The sequence below is a fragment of the Morus notabilis genome, unplaced genomic scaffold (assembly GCF_000414095.1).
Source record: "Morus notabilis unplaced genomic scaffold, ASM41409v2 Scaffold643, whole genome shotgun sequence".
In the NCBI taxonomy this organism is placed as follows: Eukaryota; Viridiplantae; Streptophyta; class Magnoliopsida; order Rosales; family Moraceae; genus Morus; species Morus notabilis.
The window spans coordinates 100,885-111,862 of record NW_010360479.1 but is presented as its reverse complement, the minus strand read 5'-3'; the positions used below and the strand labels follow the sequence as shown (position 1 = coordinate 111,862).

Genomic DNA, 10,978 nt, shown 5'->3' with positions numbered 1-10,978 from the left:
CTCTCTTCCCTTAACTACTAAACAAGGAATTGGGCGTCTCTCTCCCTTCTCCGTCTCTTCCTCCTTACGCTTCAGCCTTCCACATTGGAGGCTTGAGCGTTTGGTACAAGAGAATGACAATGGGAAGAATGTTTGTTAATTTTATAGCAAACATAGTTAACGAAAAAGGTTATTTTTACCCATCTCCCAGATCTAGAGCACAGTGATAACTGAAACGACAATAAAGGTTTGAGAATGAAAACATCATTGAAAAATAATTTTAAAACGACGACGTGAAGTAAAACAACAAAATAATTTGAAAACGACAACTACATACTGCAAATCAGCAATATTGTATGAATGACAGAATAAAAGCCCAAGAGAAGAGAAAAAAAAAAAGGAAGAAAACTCGTAAATGATGGAAAGAAAGGGAAAAAGAAAAACAATTTAAACGAGAAAAAGCAGAAAAAGAATAACATCAACTTTGCATGAACAAACCAAAATAGGGTCAGAGAAACTGAATGCCGACAATAACGATAGCTTATCCAAAACAACATGAATTAGCACGACATCGATCCATGAAACCAGAGAAAGTTTCAAAAACATGGTTGTATTGAAAAATCAAGAAATAAACTAAAACTAACAAAACCCTCAAGAACTAATAATGTTATTGCAGTGGCTAGACTCTCTTGGGCTGATTTGGTTCAGGAATCAGACAAGCACTCACAGTCATCAAATCGAGGAAATAAGGTGACAATAAGCAACAAAGTAGTACTACGCCTAAAGTCAGAGATGTTGTAGAGACTTCCACATTACATGAATGTCAAGTTAGGATAGAAGATCGATAATTATGCCCTAAAGTGGAGTTAGTCGTTTCAGGGGCATGGGATAAATTGGACTCAATAATCTACGAATTAATTGAAGGCGTGACCACTGATTTTGAAAAGAAAAATGCTTATGTTATTCGTATTCGAAAGCATAAGAGTTTCAATATTTCTAATTAATGAAAACGATGTTTATTTCTGGTTGTTAATTTTTGTAATTTTCCGTCATGTTGCTTACTATTTATTATATTTTCCTTATGTTTGGTTTGTCCTTGTGGATGGATTCTAAACATCTTTATTTTATTTTTGTTTTTTTGTTTTTAGTAAAATAGTTGTTCTAGTTGTTTAATGAGTGCCAACTTAATTACAATGTGTGAAGTCTCTCTATTTCATTTCCTATTTCACCATTTATTTAGAACATATATTTGGACGTACGACGTACTGCTTTTTCTAATAAAGCATTTAGTCATTAATTTATCAAACAAGCTAAACACAAAAAAAATGAGAGAACAAAAATTTGGCAACTAGGGCCTCCAATTTCATACATGTCACGGTAACACGGTATGAAAACGACACGAAATAAATGAGTCATTAATAACTGGGCCGTTAATAATTGGGCCATGAATGGACTGACATAAAAAACATGAAAATATATGGGCTGAATTCGAGTTAGGCGGCTTAACATGCTTAACACCTTTATATATGATTACTTATTAGTATCATGTATTCTTTGGTATTTAGATATTTTTATGTGTGTTATTAATTACTATGAAGATTTAGAGAATTTATATTTTTGTTATCATATGCTTGCTTGATTTAACTATAGAGTATCTTTAGCAGTCAATTAATAGTAGTTTTAAATATAAACTAAAATCCACCATTTTTTTGTTCATTAAAAAATCCATCATTTTTTGTTAGTTGGCTCATTAACATGTTATATTTGTGTTAGCCTGTCACGAGCCGTTTAATAAATGTGTTCACATGTCGTGTCGTGTTACTCATATAATAAATGTTTCATATTCGTATTTAGCTCCTGGACACGTTTATTAATCGTGTCATGTTCGTGTTGACACTAATTGTGTCGTGTCATAATCGTATCAGTCCGAACACGACATGCGAACACAAATTGCTAGTCCTATGGGCAACTACGCATAAAGTGGAACCCGTTAGGCCCGTTCATGGATATTTTCTACTTTGTTTCAGGTTGCTATCATATATGATCAGTCATCTTTTTTTAATCTTTTTGAACATGTAGTCATCTTGTTTAATGTTATTGCCGGCTTGATTTTTCAACATTGTAGTTGTTGGCGTATTACTGTCGATTGATAGAAAATCTATTAAAAAAAAAAGTCTCCTATCATTATGTCATTAGTCATCACTTCAATTATTGCGTCCTCCCTCCACGCTTTCAACATTCAACACTTTAAAGGGTAAGTGACGGGTGTGATGTGGAAACCAATTATAGGACTATATAAGATGATACTACAGGAGAAATGTCTTTTTTCCCCGCTAAAATGGACGTGGCCAAAGAAGATTTTGTAGGTCAATACATGTGAATATACACAGAAAAAAATGTTTTCAAGGGTTGGAGAGAAGTAGGAAAGTAGCTAAAAAAAGAAGAGACTTTCTCTGATTGTTTTTGTAAAAATAGACTATTTGTTATGTATAATTTTTAAATTTTATGTGATTTAATCAGATTTAACGATCAAAATTTGAGACTAAGGTAGAGCGAATTATGGGAGAAACTTTAAAAAAAGAAAGAGGAAGCATGTCAATATAAAAAAGCGTGTTTACAATTTGTGATAATTGTTTTCCGGTTGCCTCCCAGACTTTAATTTTAACTTTTTTCTTCTGAATTTTAGTAACTCTTATAAAATTTCCCCCTATATTCAACTTTTACTGTTATTGATGTTGGCCGCCATTTAAGTCAAGTAAATTAAGGAGAAAGTTAAGTATAGTGAAAAAAAAATGATAATTCCTATTGTGTAAATGCACTTTTATGTGATTTTAATCAGATCTAACGGTCAAAAATTGAGACTAAGGTAGAGCGAATTATAGGAGAAACTTCAAAGAAAGAAAGAAGAAGCATGTCAATAAGCATAAAAAAGCGTGTTTACAATTTGTGATAATTGTTTTCCGGTTGCCACCCAGACTTTAATTTGAACTTTTTTCTTCTGAATTTTAGTAACTCTTATAAAATTTCCCCCTATATTAAATTTTTACCGTTATTGATGTTGGCTGCCATTTAAGTCAAGTAAATTAAGGAGAAAGCTAAGTATAGTGAAAAAGAAAATGATAACTCCTATTGTGTAAATGCACTTTCATGTGATTGTGTGAGAAAAAACTAACAGAATAATTATTTATTAAATTATTTAAATAACACTAATTATTTGCGTAATACGTGTGATTTATGTTAAAAATCATAACATTAGTTTTTTGTTAAATTTTTTATTTTACATGATATTTTCCATCAAGAATTTAACGGAGGGGGCAATTTTTAAGAACTATTGAAGTTTAGAAAAAAAAAAAAAAAGCTAAAATTAATATTCGGGAGGAATTTTCTGACAATACCTGTTGTTCACGGGATAACTGAGTAACTTGTCTTTTTTTTCCTTCGTCATTGACCGATCCAATCGCCTTAATTTTTCGTTATTGTAGTTGGTGGGGATATTAATACTATCCGTTTACTAGAAAATCCGTGCAAAAAAGGTTCCTATCAATTCCGGAAAACGACTTCGGTGTCCCAATACCTTGAAAAGCCTTACTTGGCTGCATCGCCGTCACTATTGAACACAATAAAAGCATACTACCCCCACATGCCTCTGTGTGTTTATAATATTTATAAATGTGTGTGGAGAAAAACTAATTCGGAACAATAATAGTTTTTTAGCGTAAGATTACTAACAAAAAATATAATATATAAGAAAATTAAGTTTAGCATATCTCAATTAAATTGATACTTACTAAATAACTCGTTTTATATCAGATCCCCCACCTAACTTTGTGAATAAAAATAAAAACACATAAATAAATAAGTTGAGAATTCAAATGATTTGGGCTAACAAAACAAGAAAAAATTAAGAAAGATAAACAAGAAAATACCCTAAAGAAAAGGCAAATGAAAAAAGATCAACTCCCTTAATCGAAAAATTAGAGAAAACCCTCTCCTAAAAAAATTCAATGAGGAAAACTTGCTAGAAGGAAACTACTTGAAAACCTTCGCACTTCGAGCATGAAGAGTGTTAGTATCTTCCTGGGTTTCACTTGTGATATGTTCTCTTTCTTTGCTTTCCACCCCTTTTTTCAAGAATGTTGTGTACTTTTTATTAATGCTTTAAAAATTGTGTTAAGACTACGCCCTAAATCTCACAAATTGTGTTAAAAAGTTTTAACACCTTTTATAAAACGTAGATTACATAAATATAAACAATATTCGTAAAAATATAGAGTGAAACAAGATTAGTTCACACCATTAGAAAGAGAGAATTTCATGAATATATACGACGATAATTCAAATACCATTGTAAAAAGATCCTGAAACTATGCCAATGAGCCTTCTTTAAAAAACCGTCGTAAAATGTGGCCACGTAAAAACAAGTTGTTGTTTTTCTTTTCTTTTTTTTTTTCAGTTTTTTACGGAGGACCTCTCCCATGTGTTATTTTAAAAATTAACAAAATTAATCTTTAGACACTAGACACTATTTTATAATAAAAACTTAATAGAAATTATAAATTTCAATAACTAATAACCATAGTAATATTTAAAACAATGAAAATGATAATCATAAAGAAATTCTATATTTTCACACGTAATTGTTATTGAAAAGATAAATAATTCGAAGTTAGCAACAAGGTGAAATTAGAGGTGGGTAATGGAAGTATTTATTTATTTCCTACCTAACAACTCGATTTCTACATGGAATCAATAGTAACAAGTGTAAAGCAAGTTGTTACTTCCGTACTCAATCCAAATGTGAGTTTTCATTAATCCATATATAATTTCGGATATTAATAAAGACAAAAAAGTAAAAGTTCTTCTCGCCAACGCTACAATTAACATAAAAAATCTTCGGTCGTGACGTGGACTCATTGACTTATAACGGCACAAAATCGTTGAACGGAGAATAATATTTTACTCCACGTGATCGACTAAGAAATATATTATTCGATTAATTACATCATTTCAGATCTGTACCAAGGATCCCTTGCGTCTATAAAAGCCAAGAAAACAAGTGCAAATCCATCACATCCTACACCACTTCTTCTCAAACTTTAAACGCAGTGTTCCCTTAAAGCAGCTATGGCGCCGAATAACGTGTCCGTGGAGCAAAGCCAGACAGTGATCCCACGAGGTGGTCATGCCGTAGCTTCAATTCTAGCAATTGGCACAGCCAATCCCGATAATTTCTTCAATCAAGCTGATTATCCCGATTATTACTTTAGAGTCACTAATTCCGAACACAAGACAGAATTGAAAGAGAAGTTCAAGCGCATTTGTAAGCAAACTAATGAGAAACCCAGACTTTTATCATATATATTTCAAGTGAATCTTTTTTGTTTTTTAAATTAATGGGATAACCATTAACCTGAGTAGGTTTATGTTGCTTGAGAAACCATGCGCCCATTTAATATGGGGCTGGATATGCTGATCATAGGATTTCTTTTTACACTTACATCACAAGCACTGTTTAATCAAAATCATATAGTTGACAACGGTGGGCCGTAAAATTTCCTTTCCGTGTGCGTTACAATCTCTTTTTATTTTTTTTTTTTTTTTTTTTTTTTTTTTTTTTTTTTTTTTTTCAATTTGATCATGCATGCCGTATATATGTTGGATTGGAAATATAAGTTTTCACAAACATATATTTCCAATCCAACATATATATAAAATTAGTTCTAACTCTAGTCACTGGCTTATTGCCATTCTTTTTATACAATATCAGTACTATATATAGTTCAGTAACCATTTACAGGAGATAAATAACATAATTCTAACTCCATGGTATCGATTTTTAATTAATTGTCCCTGTTCTTGGGTACTTATCTTTTCTTGCATGACTTTTTCGTTAATTCATCATCTCTTCATACAATATTTTTGTGACACGTATCATTGCTTGCAGGTGAGAAATCATTGATAAAGAAACGGCACATGAGGTTGACAGAAGAAATCCTCAAAGAAAACCCAAGTATCTGTACCTACGATGCTCCATCAATTAATGAACGTATGGATCTAAAAATTGTCGAGATGCCAAAGCTTGGTGAAAGCGCAGCAATAGCGGCCCTCAAAGAGTGGGGCCAACCGAAATCCAAAATTACCCACATCATCGTCAATTCCACTTCTGGAGTAGACATGCCCGGCGCCGATTATCAGCTGATCAGGTCTCTAGGCCTCAAAACATCAGTAAAGAGAGTCATGCTCTACCACCAAGGCTGCTTCGCCGGCGGCACCGTTCTTCGCATTGCAAAGGACTTGGCCGAGAACAACGCTGGAGCACGTGTTCTCGTTGTTTGTTCTGAACTCACCATCCCCACTTTCCGCGCTCCCTCAGAGGATGACAGTGCTTCTCTTGTCGGCCAAGCAATCTTCGCTGATGGCGGGTCGGCTGTAATCGTCGGTGCCAATGTGCCAGATGAGGGCTCCGTCGAAAGACCATTGTTTCGGCTCGTTTCAAATTCACAAGTTATTCTTCCTAACTCAGAAAACACAGTAGGGGGACATTTACGTGATTGCGGACTCACAATTGTATTGTCTCCGGAAGTGCCGAAGCTAATTGGCAAAAACATTCAGACATGTTTGGAAGAAGCATTTACGCCATTTGGAATTAGTGATTGGAACTCACTATTTTGGGTGCCACATCCCGGCGGGGCTGCCATTTTGAGGGCGATTGAAGAGAAAGCTGGGCTAGAGAAGGAGAAGCTTAAGGACACATGGAATGTGTGGAGCGAGTATGGAAATATGTCAAGTGCAACTGTGTTTTTTATCCTGAATCAGATGAGGAAGAGGTCGTTGGAGGAGAAAAAGAGCACCACTGGTGACGGATTGGAGTGGGGAGTTCTGCTTGGGTTTGGGCCGGGACTCACCGTGGAGACTGTGGTCTTACAGAGTGTCCCTATTATTGCGTAAATTCTATAAAAATGCTTGGGGTACCAGCAATCTTAAGTGGCATAACTAATGAAAGGTGGATCCTAGTTCTATATTCTAAGATGCGGGACACCTTGTATTAGTGTATGATGCCTAAATGTGTCTTCTACATTATTCCAGATTATTTCACACAAAGGGTGTTTTTTTTTTTTTTTTTTTTTTTTTTTGTTTATGAATAAGTGACCAGAAAAAAAGTTTGTAATGTGTTTTTTTTGGAGAAAAAGTATTTTCGTCGCTTGTTTCTTGATATTTCACTTCTATAATTGTGAAAGCTTACTTTGTAATATCTAGAAATTCACTGTATTTTGAAGAAGAAAAAGAAATTCCCGTCAATTTGAGGAATAGAAAGTAAGAATGATAGAGTTGCAGGGATCCAAAATATGTATGATAGATAAAATCGTAACAACACTTTAAGTTGTTTAGTGAAATAGGAGGAGACTTGAAATAATTAATGATATTTTTTTGCTTAATTATTTACTAATAAATATTTTGGTGGGTAGAATAACTTTTTATAAATGAGATGAATTTTTTAGAAAGATTAGTTTATGTGGGCCGCTCCTTTCATCTCTGCGCTCTTCCACCTCTCTTTCCTACAATGAAACAAGGATATTGTGAGACCAGGAGGTAATCAAGACCTGATTATCAACTACGATTTCGATTGTTGTGAGGCCAAGAGGTGATCGACATTTGAGTTCTAATTTAAGAGCTAATCTCAATGTGTATGAGTAAATGGGTTTATATAGGAATATTGATTCGGGTATTCAAGCATATGACTTCGTTTGACGCTCGAGAGAGGTAGCGAGGTTAGAATAGGTATCTTGATTAATGAATTGAGTTTAATTGGCTAGCATTGACTTAATAGGATAAACAGAAGAATGATAAGGTGAAGTCAAGTCCCTAGTAGACTTGTGCATAGAAGTTTCCATATTTTATCTTGTTTTTATATTTATATCCGTTTAAGTTCTATGTTATTTCATTTAGTTCGGCTGTCTAGATAAAGTTGAGTTACGATAATCGCGGTACTTAGTGACAATTTAACACCAAATCCCTGTGAAGACAATACTCACTCAGCCTATACTATCAAAACTTGACACCGTACGTTTACGGGCAATAATGAGAGAGAGAGTTGAAATGATAATTATTTACTTAATTACTACATTATCTATTTTACTATAAAATTTTCTGGTGGATAAACTTTTTTTTTTTAAATTTCATAAATTTGGTAATTTATATGGACCGGATCCTTCCATTGTCACTCTTCCTCCTCTGTTTCCTACACTCTTCCTCCTCTGTTTTCTACGACCAAGCAAGGAATTGGGCATCAGCCTCCCACATTGGAACCTTGGCAGCATTTGATGAATGAGAATGAATGCTAATGGGAAGAATGTCTGTTATATAGCAAACACTACACTTAACGAAAATGGGAAATTTACAAAAAAAAATATATAAATTGAAATGAGTTAAATACACTATTAAAACGTTGTAGTGTTAAACATTATTTAAATTTTATATTTTAATAAGAGTATTTTACTAGATAAAAATTAGCAAAAAAAAAAAATTTACAGTTGTTTGCTTTGATTTACCTTAATTATTTTGTTTCTATATTATTGATGAGATATTGATAGCTGATCAAGTAATTTACGTGAAAATTTGGTATATATATATATATATAAGTATGGTTTTAATGGTTATATAAGCTTAAAGGGAGACTGCTCGAATATGTAACTTACAATATAATATCTATACTGTAATAGCTATTTGTTTCAAAAATTGTTCCGTTTATTTGATTAATATTACTATTTTGTAGATTATTTTTTCTTCAATTTACAATATGTGATTCCAATACGTTTTGTATAGCAAGAATAAGATATGCGGTGTGAAAAAAGTCATACGATTTCGTCTACATATCAACTCGTTTTGCTAAGACGTCTATAACATCATTTAGTTTTATTTGATTTTTGTTTGTAATTTATTGGTTATTGTAAAAGTAACATTAACTAAAATTCTTGAAGATTATTTTTTTATTATTTTCAGCTATTGTGTTTTATCAGTAAGAGATACATACTTTATCATATCACTTTGAATCTATTTTGCTAGATAATTAAGTTTTTTTATTTATGTAAAGTTGTACATGTTTTACCTTACCAATGTGAAGATAAATTTTTTCATTCAACATATTTGAATGGTGGCTGATTAGGTGTAGAAACTGGACTGGGATCATCTTTACGCAATGTGCCTACATCTAAGGATTGAGAGAGGAAAAACTTTATAACACTAAAAGTTAAATTTAAATTTTTATAAAAAAAAATATTACAGTTATGATTCGAACTATTAAAACGAACAGACGTTCAATTATTGCGTCCTAATTCCCTTCACGCTTTCAACGTCAACTTTGAAGGGTAGATGACTGCTATAGGTGTGGAAAATGGTAGGGCCGAAGACGATTTTGTAGCTCAATGTGAAAAGTGATAAGCCCATAACATTATTTGCACAAATATTTACAAAGGAAAAAAAAAAAATGATTACAAGTATTGGAGAAGTGGGGGTAGAATTTGAAAAAGAAATAAGAAAACATGTCAAAAATGTTTTGTTGTAAGTTATTGACTGAGCCGCCTTGATTTTCCTTATTGTAGTTGTTGGGGATATAAATAACTGTTTGTTTACTAGCAAATGATCTGTTCAAGAAAGGATCCCATCAATTCCATCACATCAATAACGTCCTGACCCCTTCGCACTTTTAGCCGTCCAGAAAATGACTAATTCGATGTTTGGTAGATGGGATAGAAAATAGAAAGAAAAGTTAGGTAAAATATTTAAGTGATAGAAATAATATGGTAGAAAGAACTTTTTTTTTTCACATTATTTGGTACGGAAAAAAAGAAAATGTTAAATTTAGTATATTTTACAATAATATTATCATTATACAAATAAAAATAATGGTGAACGGTTTAAGTTTAAAATATTTATCACTTGCTTGTTAAATTTTTTCATCCACTTTTTTTTCTCAAAGTTGGAAGGGAAATATTGATAAATATTTTTTAAAAGTGTATGAGTTAAAATTTTTATCTTTTATTTTTGATTCATAATATTTTTAATTAAATAATTATACTAATAAAAAAATATTTATCAAGAGTAAGAAATAACAGTCTAGAATCATACACTCTTAAGGATAAATTATATAATGTTCTTAATTCTTTTAAAAGGATAGAAAAATGGTGGGCCCCATAAATTGACAACTTTTATTCTTTCCTATTTCCTTCGTACCAAACAACCCAAAATTTCCCCTTCCTCTAGAAAATTATTGCCCTAATTTCTTTCCTCCCCCTTTTCCACTCTACCAAACATTGACTAAGCCCTCGTTTGGTTCATTGATCGAATTTTATTGATTTAAACTTTTTTGTTTGAACAGAAAAATTCAAACTGTGTAGTTTAAATTATAGTTCAAATTGACCTTTGAGATGTGTAGTTAAAATTTTAATTTGAATTAGGAATAAAATTCAAATTAGTGTTTGGTAGGTGTGAAAAACAGAGAGAGTAGGCAACTTTTCCTGTTCAAAAATGATTTGAAAAGTTGAACTTAAATAGAGAGCTAAACTCTAAATTGGACAGTTTAACTCAGTTCAAACAAGAAATAAAATTCAGACTGCATGCTTACTAAACACGAATTTAAAATGTGTTCACTGTTCGAATTGAACTGAACTGAGTTAAACTATGAAACAAACGGCGGCTAAGTTGTCCAAATACTTTTAAGCCTTACTTGGCGGCAAAGCCGTCATTAAATAACAAATAATTTTTCATTGCCCACTACTTGTTGTCTGTGTGCATATATTTAAAAATATATGTGTGGGGAAAGACAATTTATTTCTTTCCTAGTCAACAACTTAAAATAATTTCATAAGTAAATAATCCAAATAATTGCACACCTAATTATTATTGAACATAAAAAATTAAAAATTATTACAAGAAGGTGGAATCAATGTGTAATTAAAATATTTATTTATTTCCTACTCAACTTGACTTCGACTTGGTTCAA

At 32.2% G+C, this 10,978-nt stretch overlaps 1 protein-coding gene across 1 annotated transcript; it reads left to right on the top strand.

The window, feature by feature from the left end:
* The first annotated feature begins 5,056 nt into the window (after positions 1-5,056).
* On the top strand, positions 5,057-7,097 carry LOC21412237 (chalcone synthase 2). Its single transcript, XM_024164532.1, has 2 exons — positions 5,057-5,299; positions 5,924-7,097. Exons 1-2 carry the CDS (start codon positions 5,104-5,106, stop codon positions 6,925-6,927), a joined length of 1,200 nt encoding a protein of 399 aa, XP_024020300.1. The 5' UTR covers positions 5,057-5,103; the 3' UTR covers positions 6,928-7,097.
* Positions 7,098-10,978: the final 3,881 nt, after the last annotated feature.

Coding starts and splice junctions, on each gene's coding strand:
- LOC21412237 (XM_024164532.1), top strand. CDS start 5,104: ATGGCGCCGAATAACGTGTCCGTGGAGCAAAGCCAGACAGTGATCCCA. Junction 5,300..5,923: donor AGAGAAGTTCAAGCGCATTT/GTAAGCAAACTA, acceptor CATTGCTTGCAG/GTGAGAAATCATTGATAAAG.